At 48.6% G+C, this 27,920-nt stretch overlaps 1 protein-coding gene across 9 annotated transcripts in view; it reads right to left on the bottom strand.

The window, feature by feature from the left end:
- The window catches only part of ZNF516 (zinc finger protein 516), a 172,045-nt gene that overhangs the window by 62,419 nt on the left and 81,706 nt on the right, over positions 1-27,920 (bottom strand). For all 9 annotated transcript variants that reach the window (XM_065533606.2, XM_045377931.3, XM_045377929.3 and 6 more), the window contains one exon: positions 19,646-21,612. In XM_065533606.2, the coding sequence (XP_065389678.1) occupies positions 19,646-21,455 (1,810 nt within the window). In that variant the 5' untranslated portion in view covers positions 21,456-21,612. The remainder of the gene's footprint in view (positions 1-19,645; positions 21,613-27,920) is intronic.

Here is a 27,920-nt window from a genome sequence, read left to right as displayed (position 1 = left end):
CCTCTATTATACCTTGCCATGCTGGGCTGGGGAGGGGTTACACCTCCTGAATGTGTCATATTCTATAAACCAAAAGAAAAGTAGTTATAAACTGGCTGTTCAAAACTAAAAATGCACTTTCATCAGAAAAGTTTATGATCAGTAATGAAATTCCCAGATCAGTCCACGAACAGGTACTTCATCCACAATATCAGTAAGTGTGATTGAATTTCCTTAGTGATGTCTTTTGAAAACACCAATAGACCAAAAAGTGGATTTGCTTTCTAAATCATGAATTTTGGTGGTGCCCAAAAGAAGAGAAATGGAAGAGAACAAGCAAGGAGACTTCCCAGGATGATTCTGATTCTGACTTGAGCACCTGGACGTGGACAATTTCTAACAGCTCCTGCCCTAGAATGCAGTGTGCGCTGCGCCTCCTGCTTACGATCAACCTACATCCCAAACACCTCTCCTGTGCACAATATGCATGTCCAGGGTCAACTACGGATACACGTTTACAAAGCAAGATGAATTACCCTTAGGAAGTCCATCCTGCATTTAGGCTGGTGCATACTGGAAAAGGGCTCTAGAGACAGGGTTTGAAGTCAAGTTCGGAAGTCATAAACCTCCCAAGAGGAGCAGGGCAGCTGAGGCTCTGAGGCTGCTGTCCTGGCTGCCGGAGGCATGGCGGGCTACGCCTTAGGTGACGGAGACGCTGCGCTGGCAGCTGCTCCAGGGCTTCGTGCTTTAAGGAACAAGTCCCACGTCCCAGCTGGTACCCTGGTCCAGTCCGTGAGGCCAGACCTTGTCTCGGAGCTGGAAAGCAGAGCCCGGGCTGAGCCCCCATGAGTTCTGTGTTTGCAAAGCTACCACTGGGTCCCTCCCTCTGCTCTCCATAGAACCTGCTAGACAACTCAAGGGTTCGCTTGAAGGGGAAATGGGGCAAAAGAATTCCACACTAAGTTCCTAGAGTCTTTTCAAAACATCCAAGCCACAGGGAGCAGGTCCTAGGGGTGAACATCATCCCAAAATAAACCTTGTAAAATGTTCCATTATTACAGAGGACACTACTTCACACTAAGTATCACCTATGTTTTGCCAACATCTCACACTTCTTTGATTTTACCTACAGTAAGAAAGTACACAAAGGGCCACAGCATAAGTATTTTCAAAGAAGAGACAAGTTTCTGAAAAAGTTTCTGCAGATCTCAATCACACGGTGGGCCAGGGCTGGCGCCCAAGTCATCACGAATTTCTCTGCCTCACACATGGATCAAACTGTATGACATTGGCCATTTTAAGGCAAGTGGTTTTTTTGTTTTGTTTTTGCTTTTTAATCTAAGAAATTAAATAATGCACCAGACTACCATGAGTATCACTGTTATTTTAAACAACTCCATGGCTACATGAGCCAGTTAAGGTAAATCCCAGAAAAATTCAGCCAGGGTATCTACGCTAATATCACCCAATTGGAATTTGGTAGAGTTGCCTAGAATTCAGGAAGACATTACCATCAGCTAGAGACGTGGAGTTAGACACAGCAAACAGTTCCTGGAGAGGGCCCTGACCCAGGAAACCGGGAGACAGCTCCTGCCACAGCCATGCAGAGGAGCCTGCGGAGAGCGGGCCGGTCCCTTGGTACTCCCTGCACTGCGGCAGTGAGGAGCAGACCACGGTCTCCAGGGGCGTCACGGCCGATGACCGGGTATTCATACACTCAGGCTATGCAGCAGTGCTGCACCTGCAAACACGTGACTGCCCTAACTTTCCGGAAGCTAAATGTAGGATTCAGAAATGCAGACCAATCGACAGTGAAAACAACAAGCACAACCTCAGAATTAAATCGACTCATTATGAGGCAGTTCGAAGGCTATAAGAGAAGTGGGACTCTGTATTTATGTAGAGGTAGAGAATTAAAAGATACCCAGAAACCACCATTACATAGAAATGGGTTGTGAAGTAGACATACCCTAGTACAGAGCAAATAAATGGAGGGCTCCAGCCAAAAGGCAAAAGGCAAGGACAGGATGATGGGGGGCAGACATGGGGCACTGGGGAGGCATGGGAGGAGAAGATATGAATTCCATTTATCCAGAGGATAGGACAAGCAGAAACTGCATCTACTGTGGGCAGAACAGCTTAGAAAGAAATCTCCAATCGTGAACTATGACAAACTGGAATAGATAAGAAAAAAACAACTAAATGAATTCTCCGCCATACAAATCCTAAAGAAAAGCAAAGATAATTTATTTTTGTCACCGGTTCATTTTTACCTGATAAAGGAAGACAAGACGTACTCTCAATATCACACTGAGCTCTGTAACTAAATCTGGATGTGTCTGGCCACCTGGAGTTTGCACGGAGACCCTGGGCTGTGCACACCGCAGGACTCTCACCTGGAACACTCGGAGACCCCAGGATTCAAGCACTCTGCAGCTGGCCGCACAATCTAACAGAGACCCATTAAAATGGTTGTCCACAACAGAATTTACACACATTCTTTACAAGGGAAGGGATGCGAACACATTCCCAAAAGAAAAACAGCCACAAGTTTTACAAGCTAGGAAAGGAAAAGCTGCATGGATCAAATGCTAGGGTTCGTGAAATTCCTCTGAGGAGAGAAACAACACAAAGCCCTTCCTGTGTGTTCTCGTTAATACGTCCTTAATGTGAACTGACAGTACCTTGCCTCAAACACCTTTTAAGCAACAAGACATGACAAGACATATGCTGGCAGGAGATAAGGCTCACCCCTGAAACACACGCAGGTGAAAAGGTTCCCCCCCGAAACACACGCATGCAAGTGAAAAGGTTCCCCCTGAAACACACACACACAGAGGTGAAAAGGCTCCGCCCTGAAACACACACATGCAGGTGAAAAGGTTCCCCCATGAAACACATGCATGCAAGTGAAAAGATTCCCCCCAAAACACACGCATGCAAGTGAAAAGGTTCCCCCTGAAACACACACGCAGGTGAAAAGGCTCCCCCCGAAACACACACACGCAGGTAAAAAGGCTCCCCCCTGAAACACAAACACGCAGGTAAAAAGGCTCCCCCTGAAATACACACGCAGGTGAAAAGGCTCCCACTGAAAAACAGGCAGGTGAAGTCGCAACCTCCCCTACTGGGAAGGGCCTTATCTCGGAGCCACACCAGGTTCCAGAACCTTCATCAATTATACATCCATCTCTCAAAAAAAAAAAAAGTGTGAGATCTCTTTGCACATGGAGGCATGGGAAGAACCCACTGTTTTATGCCTTTTTCATTTGCCCCGTGGAATCTACAACTAATCCATCAGTAATTCTTCAACAGTTCAAGCACAGGACACAGAATTCCCAAGAGAATGGCGATTGGCCACTAATTTTTTCACACATATTAACTTAGCATTTTTAAATCAAAACTAAATAAGGCTAGCTCATGCATAGACAAAATCAATTTAGAGCCAGAGGAAATGTGTCCACCAAAGGAACCACGTCACAATGAGGGCTGATATCCTCACACGCTGTGTGCGATCCTGACCACTGATTCCCCATCTCTTGTGAAAATCACAGGCCACAGACCACATGCCGCTGAGACAGCTAAACATTTCTCCACATCCGGGAAGCCCACATCTCAGGAGGACCGAAGGAATTCTTGGGGCTGTTCTGATTTTGAATTCAGGAGGTATGCTCATGCAGATGACCTGACGCCTCTTGGTCGGAGCTGCGTCTTTTGTCAACACCTGAACTCTTACCAGAGCTTGTCCTGCATTTTCCAGGGTCCCACAAAGCAAATGAAATGTGATAGACCCACCCACGCGGCACTCAAGTCACTGACAACTCACGATGGGTCGACGTCCAGGAAAGAGACACCACCAAAGCCTCAACACAGAAATTCACCTGCAAAAATACCCGAGCCCAATCAAGCTTCCAGGTCTGACAGCTGACATTCACGCCAAGCAGGCAAACCCCCCAGTGCTGGGCACAGGGAATTTCAGACGTCAAATTAACATAAAACTGCCTTCACGTTGCATAGCAAACTTGAGTACATTCCTTCATCCTAACTCAAGAAACTTTTAGAGAACCATAGAAAATGCCAGCAGTCACTTTTTTAATTCAAATGAAACAGAAAGGTTATTTGTTTTCTTTTAAATCTCTATTTCCACAAGCATTGTTCTGACCCTCAATAGAGCTAATCCACGCGTTTAAAGTATTAACAAATGTAAACTGCAGAAAGAAAGCAAACTCCACTGAAGGATCTCCCCTCCTCTCCCTCAGCGAATTATTCTTCCAGCCTTTGCTGATGTGAGGTAGCCAACATCTACCATCTAGTAATGAACAAAAGGAGTTGTGCTCAACAGGCTTTGATCAGCAACAAGAACAGACATTTCCGCCATGCATTAAAAGAACATAACCTACCAGAAAAGGTTTACTCACAAGACACTCACCAGCTCAAATACCGCATGTCCGGTTATCTAAAATACAGATCTTCAGATAAATAACAAATAAATCTTTAGTGTAAGTATATCCCAAATATTGCATGGGACATACGTAAACCTTTTTTAAAAAGTATTTATTGTTTATCTAAAATCCAAAGTTAACCAGGAGTAATGTATTTTTATGTACTAAATTTGGCATCCCTAACTTCTAAAACAAACACATTATTTGAAAGAATTACTTAAAGGAAGCCTCAAGAGTCCAAAAAAAAAAAAAATGTGTAAAGGCTGATGTCAACACATACACATGGATAAAGAGGAACATTATTTCTCATCCATGTGCAGCATCATTAGTTCACTGGGAGGAGTGGAAATTATGCACAGGAAATGGAGAAAAAGCTAGGGGGCGCCGACATCATCTCCCAAAAACCCAATCCTCAGAGCCTCAGCGGCCCGTCAGTACTGGACAGGGCCTCTGGATGGACAACACTGACCCCTAGCGTCTCCTTCCAGGCAAGCAAGGATCCTGGAACCGAGGCACGGTCCTTTCCTTTCTGTCTGGACAGGCTACGGAGACATCCCACCTGCAAGTCCCAGCCCAAGGGTCCTGCTATCTGGGCCCTGAGTAGGGACTGCGAAGGTGAGGATCAGGGTGGAGACAAGAGCCTGAGAGAGAGAACAGGCACAATGCCAGGAAAACAGGGCAAGTTCCTAGCCTTCATTTCTCCATCTTCCTGCCCTTCTTCCCTTCACACCCTGGTGGCATGTCATAATATATTATTATATCTTATTGGTTTCAACACTTATGACTGGAACCATCTTGAGAAAGTTTACTTAACCCTCTAAACTTCAGATTTCCTATCTGTGTTTTGAGACAAGTGGCACCTTCACCTCATGAGGCTATGCTGGAGGTTTATATGAAATACAGATAAAGCACACAGAGATTGAGCCTATGACAAGGTTACTACATTAAATCAGTGGGAAAACATAACATAACCTACCAGAAAACATTCACTCAACTGATTGTTGAATAAATTAGGTTGGAAAAACCAGATCAATGTGGGAAAATGTTTAAAGTACCTCACAGAATATATACGAGGTTTTACACGGGTTAACACAATGTGGAATAAAGCAAATGTAATGAAGCAAACTAGATTGATTAAAACAATGAGGATAGTTTAATGGTAGGGTAGAGAACGTCTAAAGTATATGTAAAATCCAAAAACCCTAAAGACAATTCTGATGTTTTAGAACTTCTACAATAAAAGACTTCAGAAAGTAAAAGACAAATGATAAACCAACAGAACGCATTCAAAACATGAGAATCAAATCCACAATATATAAAGAGTTTCTATAAATTAACAAGAAAAGGACAACACATTTTTTAAATGTGCAAAATTCATGGACAATATACATCAGGCAAGAAATACAAAGGCCAGTAAACATGAAAACATGCTTATGCTCACAAAAAAAGAAAAAAAGAAAATGGAAATTAAAGCAATAAAAATATACCATTTTTTTTCTTTCAGACAGGCAATTTTAGAAAATTTATAATACTAAGAACTATTGAGGGCGTGGAGAAACACACACACAAAACTCATAAGCTTTTGGTGGACATGAGGATTATTACACCCAGCAGCATCTATCAAAATATAAAATGCGCAAACTCCTGAAACTACCAATTTCACTTAAAGAAATCCATCATGGTCCAGGCGCAGTGGCTCATGCCTGCAATCCCAGCACTTTGGGAGGCCAAGGTGGGTGGATCACCTGAGGTCAGGGGTTTGAGACCAGCCTGGCCAACACAGTGAAACCCTGTCTCTACTAAAAATACAAAAAAAAAAAAAAAAAAAAAAATTAGCCGGGCATGGTGGCATGCACCTGTAGTCTCAGCTACTCAGGAGGCTGAGGCAGGAGAATCACTTGAATCTGAGAGACAGAGGTTGCAGTGAGCCGAGAGGCAGGAGAATCGCTTGAATCTGAGAGACAGAGGTTGCAGTGAGCCGAGATCGCACCACTGTACTCCACCCTGGGTGACAGAGCGAGACTCTGTCTCAAAAAAAGAAAAGAAAGAAAGAAATCCATCATGAAACACTCCTAAGTGCTGTCAATGGCCTGTCACCAGTATGTTTACGGCAGCACTGTCTGTAATGAAATTTGGAAAGGACTTGAACAATGATCAATAGGCAAATAGAACAAGATCACCCAGCACTCTCAAGCAGTCCAAGAGAGGAGAGTCCTCCGCCCACACGGGGAGATTCCCAAGACATGCTGCCACGTGGGGAAGCAGGCTGAGGAACAGGACACATCAAATGCTCTTACTACATACCAAAACAAGAAAAAAATCTACACATACACGTATACCAGAAAACACATTTTAAAGACCAAGGAGGGTCAGAAGTAAACTCTCTGGAAGAGGGGAGGCCAGTCAGGACAGTCAACAGAGGAGGACCGCTCCTTTCCAAGCACTTCCTCACCTTCTGGATTCTTTACCATGTGCAGGTGTTCACAAAAGATGTGTGGATGTTCTAAAGGACGAGCAGAACTCTAAAACCAGGAGCCTAGCATGGGTCTAGCCCAGGAAATGGGAGCTCCTCCGGCCAGAGCTAGCCCTGAAGCCCAGGCAGAGGCCAAGAGGCCGCTCAGGAGGAAGGTGAGCAAGCAGGGCAGGGAGGTCAGCACACGGAGCAGGCTGACCCCGGGGAAGTCGGGCCTTGCCTCACCCTCACTCCCGCAGGGATAGGACCAGCAGCACCTGGTAGGGGATGAGGAGTCCTGAGGCAAGAAGATGGATCTGGGGTCTCAGGTCTTGTTTGGAAGCCCCTCCCCGAGCACAGGGCATCACAAAGAGCTGAGAAGTGACAGATGCAGATGGCACCCAGAGCCAAGGGCCTGAGGGTCCCAGGAGGAGACAGGTGTGTGGGGAGCAACAATGGCACATGCAGGCACATAGAGACTGCTCCTGGTCTGGGATTTTGTCCATGGCCTTGGGACAGATAAAAGACAATAAGCTCAGGCATCCTCTGAGATTGGACCTAGAGCCAGGGCCTCCAGATCCAGCCATCCACGCTCCCCAGCCTCTGGGCTCACCAAGGTGTTTGGTGCTAAGATGCCCCCGGGCTCCTGACTCTGCCCATTTTAGTAGGAAGAGGAGTAGGGGGAGGAACAGAGGTGCCCACAGTGAAGGTAGACAATGACCAAGGCCAGCAGTGCACAAAGGAGGGTGTGGGTGACCCTGGACACCCTGTAACCAGGGAAAGCTGCACACTGCCCAGGAGACTTCCACAACCACCAGCAGCAGCATCCCCCAAATCAAGAGATCTTTCAACTCAAAGAAAAAGATCTTCCACTCGAGAAAGAAAAACCAGGAAATTCTGACCCAGAACGGAAAATGATGCGCCGAGCAGTGGCGACGGAAAGAAAAGGTATCAAGGAATCCGACGTCTGCCAAATGCCGCACGGCTACCGGGCTCTTCCGCAAAAGCAAACAGGGTGCCCTTTTGTTCCTGAGGTTTCAAAACAACATCAAGAATTTGTTTCTAAGTGGAGTGCAGGCTATCGCCATAGAAACCGCAGAGACTCTGTCTTGCTGGTGTGACGCACAACCTGTCCAGAGCCTTCTGTTCAGAGCTTCTGAAAATTCCCGAGCCAGTACCTTCCAACGGCTTTTTTCATACCTGAACTTCAGGAACTTCCTGAGGCACCTTCTGGGGGCACCTGTAACTGCATTTCAAGGCTCTTACCGACGCTTCCCTACCCGTCCATGATGCTTCCGAAGGTTGACACCTTGATTTCAGCCTCATGGTCCTGGACCTACCATCTTCCATCGTTTTTGAAAAAGTAGAACCCAGCAATATTTCTTAAAAATGAAAAATGTCAATCCATTCCACTCCTATCACATCCTAGTCTAATACCAAAATAATCTATAAAAATCATATTCTCATGAGTCACGTAGCAATCAATTTTGAAAAACCAGTGACAACACAGATTAATTTTAAACCAAAGGAAACAGGATTTAACTAGTCAAATTGGAAACCTGACCATCATTTCAGTATCAAAAATGTTCTCTAATTGTCCAGTCCAATGAACAAACTATCCCAATAGCGTCTACACTGGAATCAATCACGAGATTATCATATGTACCAACAACCTAACTTCACGACATTGAAGGCAGCTGCCACTCTCCATCGGGCTTCAGATACGAGATTCAGGCACGTATGTAAGTTTTCTACAGGATGGCCAGCTCAACAAATGGCACCGCAGAATTATCATTTTAAGTGATACATTTCAGTAACCAAGTAGGTTATTAAATAAAACAGTAATTGTATTAAATGTAGAAGAGAGTTTATTCATAGTGCTGAAAGTAACTATTCTGGAGTTAAGAGAAAGAACATGAGTAACACTCAGATTTGGCACATCTATACAGGAACATATTTGGCAGCTAACAGTTCGCCCAAATGTCTTACTAATCTGTGAAAATACTTCTTTCAAATCAATGGCTTCCTTTGTAAAGAAAGCAGAAAACAAGGCCTCCTGTAAATGGATATCGCTATGTGAACCACGCACACAGAATCAGGTAAAATCTCAGTAACTGGAGTCTTACTTTCTAACCTTTAATCCAGAGACAAATATCCCCAGCTTTTTAAAATTCCAGTAAAATACAGACCTAAAATGGCAATCCATTTTAATATGCAAAGGCTTATGCAAATTATATATGCAAATACTGGATCCTATCAATAGCCAACAAATCCCTCATGAAAAACTAGCCTCAGATTAGGTCCAGCACACAGAAAATTATCTAAGAACCACAAAAAGAAAAACCATACACACAAAAATGAAAAATTAAAAACTTGTCCCAGAGACGAGGACACACACACAAAAAAACACTTATCAAATAAAACTTAAATGCTGCAAGCATTTAAAAGAAAGTCTAAACTTATGAAATAATTCAATGTGCCCATGATGAAAATGCAGACTAAGAATGATGCAAATCAAACTGCAAGCCACAGTTTCCTTTAAGAGCTGACTGAGCCTAAGTCATACAAGGAAGTCAATCCTGAAAGCAGAGAGAGAGGAGTTGCTCTGGAACATCCTGCACCGGCGTGATATGGCTTGGACATCCGCCGCCTCCAAACCTCATGTTGAAACCGATTCCCTATGTTGGAGGTGGGGCCTGATAGGTCGTGTCTGGGTCATGGGCGTGGGTCCCTCAAGAATGGCTTGGTGCTGCCATTACAATAATGAGTTCTCATTCTGAGTTCACGCGAGATCTGGTGGTTTCAGAGTGTGTGGCACCTTCCCTTCTCTCTCTTGCTCCCACTCTTGCCATGGGACACATGGGCTCCCCTTGACCTTCCACCATGATCCTAAGCTTTCTAAGGCTTCACAGGAAGCAGACGCCGGCACCATGCTCCCTATACAGTCTGCAGAACCGTGGGCCAAAATAAACCTCTTTTCTTTATACATTGCCCAGTCTCAGGTATTCCTTTACAGAAACACAAGAACGGACTAACATGCAATGCACTAACAGTGCCCCGTGCATTCCGCCTCCAGGTGCGCTCAGGCGGCCCCGCCCACCACTGCCCTGGCAGGAACAGGACAGGGCCTGCTATTCTAAGCAGCCACCAATGCCAGGGCCAATGGCAAAGTGCCCGTGGATGAGAAGCTTTGGAGATGGTTTCTGCAGATGTCACCAGTTGAACAAGGAAGGACTCCTTAAGGAAAGGACAGGCTTTGGGCTCTATGTAGAGGTCCTCAAAATGTGGCGCCCATAGCACTCCTCAAACAGTGAGACGGCCAGTCCTCCAGCACCTGCCCTCCTCCGCAGACCTCTGCCTTTGGCGCCAACACCGTGCAAAGCACCAGCACCATGGACACCTGCTCACCCCATAGGCCTGTACCTTGAGTGAAGAAGCTGTGCAAAGCCTCAGTAATGTCACTACCTGCTCTTCCCATAGGTCTCTGCCTTTAGTGCCAACACTGTGCAAAGCACCAGCACCACTGCTACCTTCTCACCCCGTAAGCCTCTGCCTTCAGTGCCAATATTGTGCAAACGGCCAGCACCTTCACTACCTGCTCACCAGGCCCATCACCTCACCTTAGCTGAAATAGAGAGCATGCATTCAACTGTGTCCTTGACAGCCCACTCTCCTGTGTCACCTGAGCCCTGTGTGCTGGAGCTCAGTGGAGAGCAGCCCCAGACGGGGGTCCAGAGCCTACAGCCCCACTCTCTGGGCCCCAGCACCAATGAAATTCATGGATCTTTCCACAGCCTCTGGCCTCCGAAGGCTACCAGGCCCATGGCCCTCTGTACTGAGGTGGGAAACCATCCAATGGCCTGAACAACCTCTCTAGGAAGCCTGCCGTGACAGTCCGGGGCCTAAGCAGGACCCCATGCCCAGGGTCACTCGATGTTAGCATCACTCTCTACTGGGAACGGGCTTAGCCAGCTTCTGCTCCTGGTCCACAGTAACAACGGTTCAGAAACAAAGGCCCCAGACACAGCAACTCGGAGCCTCAGCTCCAACAGGAGGCGTGCAGGGTCAGAAGAAGGGAAGAAGAAGGGAAGAAGAAGGGAAGAAGGCGACTTCCCCGAATCCTCACTCCATTAAGTCTGACAACACCAGAAGCGACACCCGGCCGCACGTCCTGAGTGGCAACAGCACTGAAATCCACAAGTGCAGCACCCTCCACTGAAGACTCTGTAGGCTCCCGAGATGCTCCCATTAAATACTAACTGTAAGGCCAGCCTCTGCTGTGACTGCTGGTCATCCTGTTTCTGTGATCAGACAGGAAGATCTCTAGAGTCTAGACATCCAGTAACAAGGACTACTGAGCGCTGAGTACTCCTGTGCAAAACTACCCACTCCTGAATACATTTCTCCACGTAGTTCGCTGTCAACTCTGAAGAACAAGATTCATCAAGGTGCAGCTCCAGCCACTGTTCTTAGCGTGAGTCCTGCGGGGCCCTCTAGAAAAAGAAAGTCCGGCCCCCGCCTTCAATGAGATGGCAATTCCAGGACGCCTGACCCAAGGCGGATGCTGGGGACACAGAGGTTCATTCTGCCTGAAAAGAACATGTCCAGGCTAGAGAGGGGCGCAACGGGGAGGAATGGGGCTAGCCTGAGGCCCAGGTTTGCATTCCACCCTGGGTGCTGCATCGCGGCTGGATGCTCAGGTCTTGTGGAGGAGACATGGTAGCCTTGAGTCTGGGCATAGCTGTCGAGGCACAGCAAGGTGGAGAGGGGAGAAGACGGGCAGGTGCCAGAGCTGAAATGTATACAGAGCTGGGAGCCTCCTCGGCTCGCAAGGAGGAACACCCAAGGGCTGAGCAGAAGGGTGGGTATCTGTGCTTTAAGCAAACGCCTAGTGAAGTATTGAGAAGGGATGGGCTTAGACGCAGCACATCACAGATACAGGAGGGTGACAACACAACCAACATGGGAGGGTGCAGAATCATCAGTCAGAATGACTGGAATCTCCCGGACAGCTCAGCAGCAAGGCACCCTCTCAGGGTGACACAACACGTGCAGGGTGCCGTGTCCCCAGCTCCACAGGGGTGCACACGGCTCCATGGCATCACACCTCTCCTGGCCGGGAAACCCCACCGTGAGCACCAGCACCTTTTCTCACAGGTGCACAGACCCCTCAGCAACGCCTGACCCAGCCCAGCACCTGCTGCTCCGGCTGCTGCTGTCCGTTCTTCCAGCTGGTCAGGAACTGACGGCTCGGAGTGAAATCAGACCTCCCTCTTTACCAGGAGCGATCCTGCCTGATCCGTGAGATGCCCTATCTCGTGGGAACGGGGTGCAAAAAGCAAATTCAGGTGTTTCTGTTCACTGTTGATAGATGAAATCTACAAAGAGGAGCCCTTCCATTTTAAGCCAGAGTAACAAGTTCAAGTCACACCTGGGAGGACCGAGCGCCACTTCTTCACGACACGGCAACAGTGACATTCACCCAACAGGTTCAGGGCTGAAAGTCGTATCCAGCACCACCCCTCCTGCAGACTGGAAAATGCTAAATCTAGCAGGGAAAGGAGAATTGAAGTAAAGAAGTTTAGCATAATAGGCAAAGAAAGAAAAGGCTGAAATCTGTTCCATCCGATAAGAATCTGTAAACGCATCCATTGGCACTGGAGTCCGAGAATATTACGAACTTCTCTTTCAGTGAACATGCACTGAATGTCTATCCTAAGTAACTTCCCACGTGGCAGGAAGGAAACTCGGCCCACCCCACAGGACTTCTGCACAGGGTACCATGGCCGTGGCTAGGGGGCATCCTGGCCTGCGTACAACACGGGTACAGGTACAGATGCAGAATCTGAACCATCCTGGGACTATGCATTCCTGCCCCTCGTGGACACACCAGGAAGGGGACCCTTTCCCAGGCTGGACGCTGGACGCTGGACGCTAACAGGAAGAGTGTGTGTGTAGGATACCCACAGTGCGCCAGGCACAGACAGGAAACGCAGCGAGGACAGCAGCTTCGGTGGGAATCACAGCCCCCCACCCCGCCACTGCAAGGCAGGACACTGCAGATTCCCAGGGGCTGAAGAACTTATAATACCACGCTGTGACTTGGTGACTAACAGATAATTAAAATCCACGTGTCTGAGTCCAAGCTTATGTGCCCTCCACCGATGATGTGCCGTCTTTCAGCAGCGCATACATCATTCGGCATAGGACAAAAGCCTGCCCTGAGCCCTGGATTCCTTACTGATAAAACGGGAGGACAGAATGGATACCTCTTAGTTCCCTCCCACCTCAAAAATTCTATGATTCTATCTTGAGTCAAAAAAGAAAGAGAAAACACGTCGAGTGTTTGAATTTTCCTAGCAAACCAAAATGTCTGCCTGATGTTCGTTTCACGGTACCGAGTACGTACATCCCACATGTTATTTCTCAGTGGCGGGAAGAAAACCCCAGAGTATAATCTCTAGAGTCTTAACGCCTTTCACAGTCTAATAAATTCATTCTGGAAGGTCACAAAATGTAGCACTCTGTTCAAGCAAATATCAGCATGCATGCCATGCATAGATTATCAACGCTGAAAGAATCAGAATACAATAAAACGTATTTAGGAGACACTACTCTCCTCATAATTTAATCTTCCTCTGGTAACTCGGGAAGCACACGAGGACACCCAGGGCCGTACGAACAATCACCGTCGTGTCCACGTGTGCGGGAGCGCGGATTCGGAGTGGACTCCGGTTGCTAAGATGCTGACTACATCACAAGGCATTCTGCATGTGACTGTCAACTACATCTGAATATTTCTCTGGAAGAACACTGCTGCATTTTTAGACTAAACAACAATTTATTATCAGGGTTTTCCAACTCATACTTTACTCCCAACGAAATAAACTCCTCAGAACTCAGTACAGGGTAAAGCCATGGAGGGTGTCTTGGCTCCAGGTAGAGCCCTTAAGGGCCCTCTGCGGGGCACACGGTGCCAGCTCTTCCGAAGCCTGCGATCAGCCTGCAGCTTGTGACCTCGGTCTCTGTTCTTCTGAGTTTCTGTCTCACCAGATTCCCACTCTGGTTTTGTTCTCTGGCTCATCTGGTTAAACACCCCAGGGAGCCCTGTGGGGCCTGGCACGGGCCACATGGCAGACAGCAGCACTCACTTTTTGGGGGCACCTGACTTCGGGACGGCCTGTCACCCCTGCACTTCAGAAGCAGTAAAGCAGTCTATGTGTGAACATTTATTAGATATTACGCAAGAGGAGCCCGGGGCTGCGGCGCGATGAAGGAACTGGGCCGAGTCCAGCCGAGTGAACCTGTCAGGATACTAAGGGGAGCTGGCCTGGTGGTTTTTACCTTTACCCATTCTGCAAGCTCCTGTTTAACAGAGGGTCCCAATGCCACCGAGACCCCTCAGAATGAGCACATCCCACACCTCCAGGCCGTGGAGTGGCGTTTGCCATGAAATTGTTCCCAGCCGTGTGTGCTTTCCTTCCCCCAGCTAAACTGGATGCTATTCCCGCCTACACTTCGAACTTCCCCTGAATGAACGCACTTCACTCGTTTTCCCTCCTCCTTGGTCCACAACCTCTTTCTTTGAATCATGTTGAGCCTCCCACGGGACCCACAATGAAGCATGTGTGAGGACAAGAGCTCTTCCCAACCCAGGACTCGGCTTCAGAGGGAGCCTTGCCCATGGTGCGTCCGAGCCAGGACACCACCAGGCTTCAGAGGGAGCCTTGCCCGCCGTGCGTCCAAGCCAGGACACCGCTGAGTCCCCGAGAGACTCAGCATCGCGACTGGATTCGGCTGCAAAGTCAATGTGCGAAGGCACTGTGAGAGCTCCTCCTGCTCTACCTTGAGGAAACGCTTAGAAGAAGTACCATATAAAGGCTGTCCACGCCCAGCAGGCTTGGCTACACAGGGAAACACCTCTCCCAGCTCACCCCCTCTTTCCATTCTCCCTTCTGCTGGCCAGATTCACCCTCAATCCTATTTCAACGGGTGAACGCATCCTCCAGGCCAGGTGCAATGGCTCACGCCTGGAATCCCAGCACTCTGGGAGGCTGAGGTGGGTGGATCGCTTGAGCCCAGGAGTTCAAGATCACCCTGGACAACATGGCAAAACCCCATGTCTACCAAAAAAAATACGAAAATTATCCAAGTGTGGTGGTCACCGCCTGTAGTCCTAGCTGCTCTGGAGGCTGAGGTGAAAGAATGGCACAAGCCCCGGAGGTGGAGGTTGCAGGGAGCTGAGATTGTGCCACTGCACTCCAGCCTGGGTGACAGAGCGAGACCTGTCTAAAACACACACACACACACACACACACACACACTCTGTCTCTCACCCTCCCTAAGCTATTCTAATTGCTGTCTGTAGTTCTATTAGAAAGAAGGAAGGATGGTTGTGGAACCTCTGTGCAGCTGCACAACTACAGCCTGGCCTTCCTCACAGCCAGCGCACCAGCACGGACAGCCAGCCAGCCTCCAAGCACGAGCTCGGCAAATACCTTACGGCAAAAGCCTGAGTGTGGTTGGTGATGGTGGAAAGAAGATGGGCTCTAAGGACGGGACTATTGGGCTGCAGGGCGGCAGTGAGGCAGCCAGCCAGGGGATGGGAACCAGGAGACACTCTGAAGGTAGATCCATTTCCTCCTTTAATTACCTTTCCTTCCCTTGACCATTTTTTTCTTCTTTAAACACTCTTTCCTTGATTCTTCAAATTGCATATAATACCAAGGCAACTGTTCCAACCACTCTTTTTATTCTCTTAAGTTGAGTCATATAATTTGCCATTATGTTGATCAAAAACAGTTGAACACAATTGTCCCTTGTGGGACTTCCCCCAATTCCAGGCCTTCCCCCAATACCGAAATCCAGGATGCTCAAGTCCCTGGTGTAAATACCTGCATGTAACCTAACCGCATCTCTCGTACACTGTAAATCATCTCTAGATTACATATAATAATGCAATGTAAATGTTCTATAAATTCTGCTGTGTTTAGGGAATAATAACAAAAAAAAGGCCTGTATATGTTCAGTACAGAAACAACCATCTATTTTTTTTTAATATTTTCAGGCTGTGGTTGGTTGAACCCAAAGATGCGGAATCCACGGATACAGAAGACCAACTGTACTTCTAACTTCCCACAACGTCATCTAAAACTTGAGGCTGTCCCATCTATTGAGTCGCAGTGAGTATCTAAAAAGTGAGGGTGGGTTCAACAGGACGGAATATGGATTTTACATGACAGATATTAGCATAACAAGAAATGGTGAAAAACTGAAGTAGTAAAATTAGTCTTGAATGGTATGCAGCTAAACGGTGGACTGTGCATTACGAGTACCTCAGAGTATCTGCTGTGGCCTGGGCAGCAGGCAGCCCAGTCAGGCACTTCTCAGGATGGCATGAACTCTGAGAGGAAGTCTTCCAGAGACGTGCAGACTCTCTGCGTGCTTCTGTTATTCCTGAATCGCCTAAATGCTTTCTGAGCAGAATTCTATTTCGGCCCATACACTGAAGGTTTATATGTCTCCTTGCAAAGCAATATTCGTTTTTCCTTAGTGATGGTTTCTAAGCTCCCTGAGCTTCCTTGTGTTTGGGAATGTGGGAAATGTTGATTTTTATAAACTCCAATTAGATGCCCTTTCACCCCTCTTTCCTACTAAAAATATTAATTTTTTGTGAAGTCCAAAAGCGGACTTTCTGTTCATGTCACGTCCCTTTCTCAGTGGAAGATTTAAATCTAGTAACATATTCCCAATGACTGGCTTTTTTCAGAATTTTGCACTTCTACTATTTTAAGTCAATAATGAGAGCTGCTGCGACCAAGTCTTATACGGGGATAAAAGTAACGTGAATATCGGAACTTTCCAGAGGAATAGATGGCAACATTCAACTGAGAAAACATGTTCCATAAAAAAAAGGAGAGGAGTTTCTTTCAGTTAATCTAATAATGCAAATTATTTCCAGATCCAGAAACAGCATTCAAATCAATTCCTAGATGTCAAAGAAAATGTTCGGGTAAAATTATGGCACAACTGGGTTTTACTGGAATGGTCGCATAGACCTGAATTCTAATTTCAATTCTGCTCCCACAGGCAGGCTGGCTGCTGCTTATGAGAACTACCATTATCTTTCGTTCCTCAATTTCTACATAGCTGCTCTACCTAACAGTGCTAACCAATCATCCCATCAGAGTTCTGAGAATTTAAAATAACCTAATGCTCAAAGAACTAAGTCATCTTTTTAGTAACAGGAAAGGCAGACATTTTCCAAAGTTGCATGTATTTTTTCAGAAAAAGAAAGGAACGCCGCAGATTTAAACGTTAAGATTCAGAATACCCAGTTTCTTTTCCAGGCTAGCCCTGTGAAAGACCTGGGCCAAATCCCACAAATCGCAGTGTTTTGAGAGTAGTTAAATCGATGGAACATGGTCTCTCTCCTTAAGGAATACCCACGAATTAGTAATTTGTTGCTACACTAGACTGTTAAAGGGGCTGTTGTAAGTGAAAAATTTGTGTTTTTAGGTAGAAAGATACTGTCCTTTGGGATTACGGAAAGTGACCCACATACACCTAACAAGGCTCTTGCATGTTTTATGCCTCTGTCGCACCATAAATTTCTGTCCTCTCTCAATAAGCTGAAATATCCTATTTATTCTATCACCAACTGTTCGTTACATTCAACTATGATATATGTCTTGTTACAGAATCAGCTGAGATCTATATTAACTTTCTCAAAAAGTTACATATAGAGAAAAATATACATAATGTCTTTAAGACATAAATAGCAGGCTCTAGGGCCAGGCACGGTGGCTCACACCTGTAATCCCAGCACTCTGGGAGGCCGAGGCGGGTGGATCACAAGGTCAGGAGATTGAGACCATCCTGGCTAACATGGTGAAACCCTGTCTTTACTAAAAAATACAAAAAATTAGCCGGGCAGGGCGGCAGGCGCCTGTAGTCCCAGCTACTTGGGAGGCTGAGGCAGGAGAATGGCGTGAACCCAGGAGGTGGAGTTTGTAGTGAGCCGAGATCGCACCACTGCACTCCAGCCTGGGGGACAGAGTGAGACTCAGTCTCAAAAAAAAAAAAAAAAAAAAAAATCAGTCTCTAAAATTTAATGAGCCTGAAAAGAAAAAAGAGTATCTTCCAATTTATGATGGAAATCATTTGATCTTTCCAACTTCTTTATTTCTAAAAGCACTACTGGATTAGCTTTTTATGAATCATGTGACCACCATCATAATCAATGGGGTGAGTGAGGCCCAAGAGCTTTTCCAAATATTAAGAATATTTCTCTTCAAAGTGGAAAAAAAATAAAAAAACCCATAGTACTAGCCCAATATTTTATCCAGCATGTGCTCCAAAAAGTGCCGGAACATAACCAGTAAAATCTATATTTATAAAAATAAAAAAAGAATACCAAGAATTAAACTTAAAAGACGTCAACCAAGTGTCATGAGGGGGTCAACCCGGTTTCACATGACAAATTATTCAAAGAATCCAAACATGTTCACTGAATGGTCACTGCATTTTCAGAGAAGGCCATGTTCTCCTGTTTCTCCCACGGGGACCAATGACGAAGAAATGAGAAGTTCAAATTCGCATTACTGAAGACTCATTTACCTATGTAGACACTCACAACCTGGGCATGGATTCAGCACAGGTTTTGCCACAGGAGAAAAGACTTGCCTTCTACATATTTGTTGACTCAATATGCATTTCAGTGTAACAGACCCTCATATAACACACTGCATAAGACTGTAATAAACTCTGTCCAGGTTTGGCCAAATCTCTAACAAGGAAAAATGACACTGTCTTTTGTTTTGTTGTGAAATAATATAGCATAGCAGTCATCTTCTTCACCACAGAATATAAAGAGCCCTGCCGCCGGCTTTGATTTCTAATACTCTTGAAAGTCCAGGTAAAAAGCAACAGTCAGGAACAGCGTTGCAGAGAAGGGAAAAACATCTTTGGCTTTGTGGAGAAACATGCAAGTTCTATCACTGAAACATCACTTTCCACTTAAAACAATTACGCAAAGCAAAAAATAATAAAGAAAATATCAAAATGTTTAAAATTTATAGAAAGTAGGAGAATTATGAAAACAAAGTTAGCCAAGCATCTTTAAATATTTACATGGCTGCTATGTGGAAAGTAATCTGTTCCAATTAACTGTCTCTAAACCCACAGGGTTACTTGAATCCAAGGAGATTAATTATAACTGCACACCAATTTGAAGACAGTCTTCTACACAGCTAGAGGAAATTGAGAGAGAGAGAGAGGGAGAGAGAGAGAGAGTGTGTGTGTGTGTGCGCGCGCGCGCGCATCGTATGGTGAGAACTGGGTCTGAGGCAGAAAAGGGAGGGGAGGGAATTTGTCTCAGAAGGGATCCATGATGGTGTTCTTTGCTCAGAAATTAGGATTACAGATGCTCAGGTGAGACCATCAACCCTAGAGGTCAAAGGTGTGTGTATGCATACACTGAAAGGGGCTGCAAGGGGCCCTGATGGGTGTCTGTATCTGCACTCAGCAGTGCGAGCTCCAGGTCCATACTGGGGATAGATTCCTGGGTGTGGAGTCACCTGGGCACAGGGACCCTGGGCAAGGGCACAAGGCCGCCTGGGCGTGGAGTCCTGAGGCCCAGTGTCACCTGAGCATAGGTCTAGCTGGGTAACGGGCTAATGAGCGAGGCTACCTGATTATACGTTTACCTGGGAGCAGGAACCCCCTGAGCCTGGGATCCCAGGACCTGGGCCACCTGGGTACACTTGCTCACCTGGTACAGGTTCGGGGGCGCCCTCCTCACCGCTGTCTTCGGCAGCCTCGTCCGCCAGGCCAGAGCCTGGGGAGTCGGCAGCGGCACAGGCGGAGCCGGGGCTGCTGGGCTGGGAAGCCGAGTCACCCTCACTGAGTGATCCGCAGCGGGCCCGCGCCGCCCGGTCCCCGTCACTGTCCCTGTCGCGGCGCGCGCGGCGATGCACGCGCGAGTGCAGCACCATCTGATGATAGGTGCGGAAGATCTTGCCGCACTCGAAGCACTCGGAGGACTTGCCCTGGCCAGTGGTGGCTGCGGCCCTGCGGTTGGGGCGCGCGGCCGAGCGGGGATCGAGGTGGCCAGTGGGCGCTGGATCCCCAGGCCCAGTCGCGCGCTTACGCGGGGGCCCCTGCGCGGCCGGTGCGTCCTGCTCACGCTTGCGCTTCTCCTGGCTCACCAGGACGTACTCGCGCCTGTCCTTGTCGAAGGCCACGTCCCCGGCCAACGCCTCGTCCCAGGCCCCATACTTGAGGTACTCGGCCGGCTCGGCCACCTTGCCCCGCGTGGCCAGCTGCCAGGCCTGGTAGCTGTTGACCGGGTCCAGCTCGGCCACCCGCCGTCCGGCCTGTGCGCCTGGGCACGCGTCGCCGGCCGCAGACGGCCTCAGGTTCAGGCACTGGAGGAAGAACTGCTTGGTGTCCGGGGGCCCCTCCGCCCCCTCCTCGGCCGGGGCGCGCGTGCGGCTGGCCTCGACCCGGCGGTGGATGGCGTTGTGGGCGTTCAAGCTGTCCAGGTTTGTAAACAGGTTCCCGCACTTGGCGCAGACCTCGTAGAGGCTCAGGCCGGCGACGATCACCTCCTCCTGGACCACGTTGTTGATGGTGGCGATGGGGTCCAGCTCACTCTTGGGCCTGTTCCTGCTGCCTGTCTTGGGGCCGTGCGCCTTCATGTGGTTCTTGAGGAACCAGGGCTCCTTGAACCTACGGCCGCAGATGTGGCAGCCGTGGTCAAAGGAGCCCCGGTGCTTCTTCATGTGCGCCTTCAGGAACCAGGTCTGGCTGAAGGCCTGGCCGCACACCTCGCACGGGAACTCCCCGGGGCTCAGCTCGGGCTTGCCGTTCTCCACGCAGGCCCCGCCGCCGCCGGGCCCCTGCGCGGTGATGTGGTCCCTCTCGATGTGGCTCAGCAGCGACTCCTCCCGCAGCGTCGCGTAGCTGCACAGCCTGCACTTGAACGGCTTGTGCGCTTGGTGCACGTGCAGCTCCAGGTCCTTCTTACGCTCGAACTGGCTCTTGCAGAAGGAGCACTGGGCTGCGGCCTTCGCCTCCCCGGGGGCGCATGCGGACCCCTCCGCCCCCTTCTTGCTGCTCCGCAGCAGGACCCTGCCGCTGTCGGCATGCGAGGCCCCGTTCAGAACCCTGGCGCCGTCGGCCTGTGAGGCCCCGTTCAGCAGCCGGTTGCAGGCCGAGGCACTCTTGGTGGGGCTGGCGCAGGCGTCCAGGCCCTCGGAGGCGCGCATCTCGCCCAGCGGCGCCTCACCCGCCTCTGGCTCGTGTCCCTGAATCAGAGTCCCCGTGCGGTGGCTCCGGATGTGAATCTTCAGGTTGCCCTTCTGGGAAGCCCGGTGGTCGCAGTAGGGACACTTGTAGGGCTTCTCGCCCGTGTGCTTGCGCATGTGCTGCGAAAGCGAGCTCTGGAAGGGGAAGCTCTTGCCGCAGATGCAGCAAGTGTGGCACGTAGCCTTGTCCCCATCCACCTCGTGGCCCCGGCCGGCCCTGGTGGGGCTGGGGCCTCGCCTCAGCTCCATCTCGGCCTCTCTGTTGCGATCCATCCGAAGGACGGGCGCGGCCGGTGGTGGTGGCACAGCTTTCTCTCGCGCGGGCTGCAGGGACCGTCCTATCTCTCCATGGTCAGAAGAGGCAAAAGACGGGCCAGCTCCCAGGAGGTGCACCTTCTACATCGGGGGCGCAGCAGCTGGCAGCCAGCACCTAAAACAGAGAGGGAACATCATCAGCAAAGCTCCTGGCGAAGAGGGCACCGGCATGGCTGCGGGAACCCCCACACGCTCCCCAAAACATACCCATCCAACGCACACTAAGAAAAGGGGCACCAACACCACTTCAAACAGAGGCGAGAGTAGCCGCTTTCTTTATTAAAAATCAGCATGTTAATTATCAATAATGAATTGTGTTAAATCATTAACATAAATAATTGTTAATGATTGTGCACCAAAATAATTATCTATTCCCAACAAGGCATCGAATCTTTAAGGAGAGACTGTAGTACCAGAGTGTGTAGGAGTGTGAGGAATACAAGCTACTCTGCAAGACCATGTGGGAATCAGGGACAGAGGGAAGCAAGGTTTGGGAAAAGCCCAGTTCCTGGGCTGATGGAAGGTGAGCTGCACAGGTGGTGACAACAGTTGATGGCACTTCACAAACAGTCACATGCCACTTAGCCAATGGGATACGAGCTGAGAAATGCATTGTTAGGCGATTTCGTCCCTGTGCAGACATACTACCGTGGACACATATACACCCCCAGATGGCACAGCCCACAACACACCTAGGCTATATGGTGAAGCCCATTGTTCCTAGGCTACAAACCCATACAGCGAGCTACTCTACTGAAGGCTGTAGGTAAGTGTAACACAATGGCAAATTACAGCACTGTAATGCAATGGCACCACTGTAGTATATGTGGTCCAACACTGGCACATCCCTATGCAGTGTGTGCCTGTATATAATTGTGTGTAGACGTTAAAGAAACGAGTCTTTTGCTAAGAGCACAGACGACTTCATAAAGGAAAAACAACACGGTGTGGAAAGGACGCCCTGAGCTCCCGAAGTGCCAGCTCCAGGACCCTGCGACTGAAGCCGTCCTGCCTGACTCTACTTCTGTGTGCGCTTGACCACGAGACTAGTTACACATCAGCCCCTGCTGGCCGTGGTGCCTGCCGCCCCTTAGACAAAGCCCGTTCTCTGGCCTGGCTCATAATCGCCTTTCCTTCTGGGCTTTGTGCTTTCTCCCCTGGTCCCCTGCCCACTCTCCCCAAAAAGGAACCTCAGGCTTTGGCACAGGACTGAGTGCTGATCCCCAGATGGGCTGAAGAGCCCCATCCCCAACCTCCTGAGACCATGCGGCCTCTCCTCTCTGCCCCCCACTATGCCACAGGTCAAATTCTCACAGCATCCTCCTAGTAAGGGTGGGTCTGCTCCCAGAGATTGTGCCCAAGCCTGAAAACAGCATCAACTACCCTGCATGCCCACTGCCACCTGCATGCCCATCCCACCCACCAGAGTGTGAGGAGGGCAGAGGCCCGCTCCCTCCAGGCACACAGGCAAAGGGCAGCCTGCCAGAGTGTACCTGTGTCCAGCACAGAACGGGCCCCCACCAAGGACGGGGGATGCATGAATCAAAATGCTTGTATCCAACCAGAGGCCTAAATGGTGCAAGGAGAAAAGCAACTCTTCAGTAAAAACAGGAATCCCACCTGACACAGGGTAAGGGAAAGAAGCAGAATGATGAGCCAGTTAGGAAGGATATGAGAGATGCCGAGTCTCCCAGATCAGTGCTTGAGTGTGTTCGAGAGGGAGGGGCTGCACAGACAGCTCCCCAGGGACAGGCTCTGCTCATCCGCTCATCTCTGTACAGAATACATCCATTTCCTGCTTCCAAGGGCCCAGAGAGGGTCTCCCTTCCGGGGCCGGCTCCAGACCTGCACAGTGAGGCACCCAGACGGGCGATGTTCTGAAAACCCAAGTGACTTCACACAGAAAGGAAGCGTGTTTTTATAAACCTACAATCTCACACACACTAAGAACTCCGACTTAAACATCTATAAAACCCAAAGCAGCTCCGAATTTCTGGCTGAGAAACACACAACACATCCACACACAGCTTCTGTGCAAAGATGACAGGGTCTCCCTGGAAAAGACCTGGGGTGGCAGGTCCCTGTTTGCTCTGAGTTTTGCAGCCTGGAAGGTTTTCACAGAAGCAGATGGGACGCAGAAAAGAACACTGATCATAGACCTGAGGGGGTGAAGGGGCGTGAGCTAAAAAATCAGTGTCGGGTGTCAAGCGTGTCCCGTGTCCCCAAACCTCCCCCACGGGGGGTTTGGGATTCTGAGCATTTTGTATTAATACTTCAACTCCCGAGGGCCCAGACAACAGCAAGACAGCAGCCTCCCGAAAAGACCCCATGCTGTACCCTCTCGCAGGCAGATACAGCGCCAGGTAGAAACCTTACCAAGAATTACAGGCTTCACAATGTCTTTCTAGAAAGCCCCCTGCTGACAAGCTTTGGAGGCACCTAAGGAAACAGGCGCAGCCTCAGCAGCAAATGAAAAGCAGCAACACAGAGGTTCTGCTCCTTCCTCCAGGGACGCACCCAGCACAGCCAAGCAACAGAGCGGGCACGAGAGAGATGCCCGCCCGGAGGAGCCAAAACCCACTTGCTCCAACAAAAAACAAAAATTAGCCAGGCATGGTGGTGCACACCTGTAGTCCCACCTACTCGGGAGGCTGAGGCAGGAACGTCACTTAAACCCGGGAAGCGGAGGTTGCAGTGAGCTGAGATCACGCCACTGTACTCCAGCCTGGGTGACAGAGCAAGACCCCATCTCAAAAACAAACAAAAAAAAAAAAAATTAAAATTTCCCCCAAAACTGGAGAAATAAATAAGCTTACCAAGAAGATTTCTTAATGACCTTTCACTCCAAGCTAATTTAAATGATTTTGGTCTTGGCACACATTGTGGATGGCTGTGTAATGATTTATGATGATTTTACAAGGCAAGTGATCCACAGGAAGCCTTATCTTTCCCCAGGCCCCAGTTCACTCCCCCACAAAAATGCTGAATCTGATATTCAAAGTATGAATGAAGCACACTGTTTATATCTAACTTAGTGACTGGATGTGGTATAAAAACCTTACAGTGTGAACAATCATAGAAAATACGTTTACAGGGAGGAAAAAAAAAACAACTAAAATCCTGGAAATTGGTGGCTCTGAAATAATTTTACAGAATCCCCTAGACCTCCAACGTTTATCTATAAAGGACGTTAAATGTCAAGACAGTTCTCTAGTTCAAGAGAATTAAACTGCCAGAAGCCAGCTACGAAGACAGGATTCGCCGAGGAGGAGCCCAGGCCTGGTCAGGGCCGTAAGAAGGAGGCCTCAAGTGCAGCATGAAGCAAAATGAGATTTGTTCGGTGCAAAGACTCACACCAATCACCAAAACTCTGCGCTCTATGGCTATCGGCTCCTGCCTTCTTTCAGAGCAGCAGCTCCTGTGGGGTCTGCGCCCAGAGAAGCAGCCTCCGTGCCAGACAGCTGTGTGCCAGCAGCTGTGCACCCGTCAGCGTGCAGGTCACAGGGTCACGGCCAACACAGGGTATTCAGTACAAAGTGCACACGTGCAGTTGGGAACCCTGGTCCCAGCCCTCATGCTCCCAGTCACCAGCCACGTGCCTTTCTAGGCATGTCCTTCACACCCTCAACCCGTCCCCTCCTATGTCAGGCACAGAGAAACAAGAAGCAAAAGCCATGTGTCACTGAAGTCCCTTGCAAATGCCTCCTTCTATAAAATCCAGTGACCACCTGAGAGCCCACAACATCCAGACCCCAGGGACATCCAGGCAAACACACACCTGGCACTTAGGCTCCTCTTCTCATCCTAGGCAGCAGCTTGCCCTGCTGGGGCCTTCCAGGAGTGCTGGGGAAACACAGACACTCTCGCTCATGGATCACCAGAGCCCCCAAACACAGCCCCCTCTAGCCCAGCTCAGCAGCACCACCCCAGCATCCTGGACCATGACCACGGCTGAGCAGAAGATGGCACAGTATCAAGCAGCATGGCCCTTGTACATCTGAAAGGGCCTTGTGCCAGCATCGGACCCATCCCATCCTTGCACAGCCTTGAGTCCCCAGTACCCCAACCCTAGCTAGAGCCTGAACCCTGGCCCTCAGGCACCCGGCGACTAGAGAATGCAGTCTCCATTTCCTTCAACTCACTTAAACACTTTCCCCAAAACTTGCAGAGCCCTGCAATTTACAGGCAGACGTTCAAGGAGGAGCATCAACAACGATGCCCTGTGATCAACAAAGCAAGCTCTTCCTTGTCTCCGATCTCCTGCTCACTACCTCTCCGCCTGTCCCATCTTTCAAAAATAAGCCCTGCTATAAATCCCTGTGAGAACTGCACAGGATGTGTTTTTAGAGGACTTAAGAACATTTTGAAGGGAAAGATACATAAATGTAGAAATGGAAAAAGTGCTGAAAAAGTAACCAAGTTAATCCCAAACCGCCATTATCTTAAGGAAACATGAGCAAAGCTGCCTCTGCCCAGGGGTCCATTAAGTGATCCCCTCCTGATGTCCATGGTTGACTAGCAGAGTTTCTCAAACTTTAAAGAAACAGTCAAAAATTAATTCCCTGCAACTAACTCTCCTAAGGGGTTACTCAGTGGCCAAATCGAAAGATCTTTGTAATCATTCTTTTTAGCTGCAGGCAAAAATTGCTATTTAAGACAAGGGCATCCCTTCCAAAAAAAGAACAAGAATGCTGTCCTCAGAGCTTCCAACTTCAAAACACACCATGGGCGGCCGCCCCAATTAGGAGGATTATCAGGACGTCAGCCGCCCTGCTGGCATGATGGGATGTGCTTTAAATCCCGCCAACCCCTGTAAGCCAGGAGGGCTTCGACGGGATGCCTTCTCCACCTTTATCCTGGTCCCTAGTGGGGCGTGCCTCACATAGGAGCAGAGCCGTGTGATAAACTGTTACCCACCTCAGTTCCAGCCACAGACATTTCCATCCTGGGCTGCCCTATTCCACTTTCTCAAACGCACGCCAAATCCAAGTTGTTGTTCCAACTCTCCCTGTAACACATGGGCCTGGAGATAACCAGCCTTATAAAACTTGTGCACGCAAACCTGCCACCCAAACTACAGTGAATACGGCAAAGTTCTGCAACAGCACAGATGTTCGGAGCCAAGCTGGAGGGTACAGCATGTGTCCAGCTGACATGCAATATGGCACCCACGCACACCGGACGGCAGGGACCCATCTGAACACACGGTGTGCCTGTGTGTTGAATCACAGTTTTGATGTTAGGGTAAGACGTATTACAAACTTTTTCCAAGGCTGGAATTGGGAACTTGCCAGACAAAACTGTAATTTAATTGTTTAGGCATAAATATGATTTGCTGATCAGGGTTTTAAAGCAGACTTCCAATGGATCTCTTGCTCTGTGTGTGTGTGTGTGTGTGTGTGTGTGTGTGTGTGTGTGTGTATGTGAGTATTTACCCAGAGGTGTAATGAACAGTTTGAGGCTTTTTTAAATGCCTTATACAATTTTTGAAATAAAAAAATTATTTCATTTTGAAAAACTTAGGTAACAATCACATTTATTAAAAAATAGGAAGAAGTAAAATGTTTGAAAGAACTGTTTACTCATAACATAAAAATACATTGTAATGGAGAAAGGGAGAGGCTAAAGAAAGGACAAAATATAAAAGTAGAAAATAAAATACGTAGCTACACTTTAAAACTAATCATGTAAACATCTAAAAACATCTAAAGACATATATATTAAGGCTGCTGCCGTACCGCTGGATTTTTTTTTTTCTTTTCGTTGTCTTTCTTTTTTTGCCTATATCATACAATTGAAATTAAGTGACTTTCTCCAGATTACTTATATTTGCTAAATTTGGGATAAATTTACTCTGTGGGCCAATATTTCAACTAATCAATCCCTTCTGTAAGTGAGGAAGAACTGCCTTTTTGACCTAATACAGAGCAGAAAAGTCACTTCCTGACACACACCCTGGTAAGCTGCTGAGACACTTCCCGGTGTGAAGAAATGTGTACCCAGGTTAACCCCACTGATGCTACAGAAACTTCTTTAGAAACAAGCACTGCAAAGCCTTGGTCCAACACACTCAGCCAGAAGGAAAGCCATGTTCACAAAGCCAGGGGTATGTACAGCACAAACGTAGCAGAAGAACTCTGTCCACATCCCCGAGGAACTTCAGGTGACGGCAGGTTCCTTATTAGAGGTGTTCCAGTCCTAGGGCGGTGCGGTCAGGCGCTAACGAGGGGATCTCCGCACAAGCACTTCCTGAGCACCTAGCAAGTGCTAGGTCTCGTATCAAGAGCCAGAGATCTAAGATGACTCAGAAAAAGCACCCGGCTTCGAGGAACTCAAAGTCAGACAGGGAAGCATACCATTATCAAAGCATGCTGGCAGCGTACCAGTAAGACAAGGAGAAGTTTCCAGAAGGCCAGGAGGGAA

The sequence above is a fragment of the Macaca fascicularis genome, chromosome 18, assembly GCF_037993035.2.
Source record: "Macaca fascicularis isolate 582-1 chromosome 18, T2T-MFA8v1.1".
Taxonomy (NCBI): Eukaryota; Metazoa; Chordata; class Mammalia; order Primates; family Cercopithecidae; genus Macaca; species Macaca fascicularis.
Note: the sequence above shows the minus strand (reverse complement) of the source record. Positions and strands in the feature narration are given on the sequence as shown.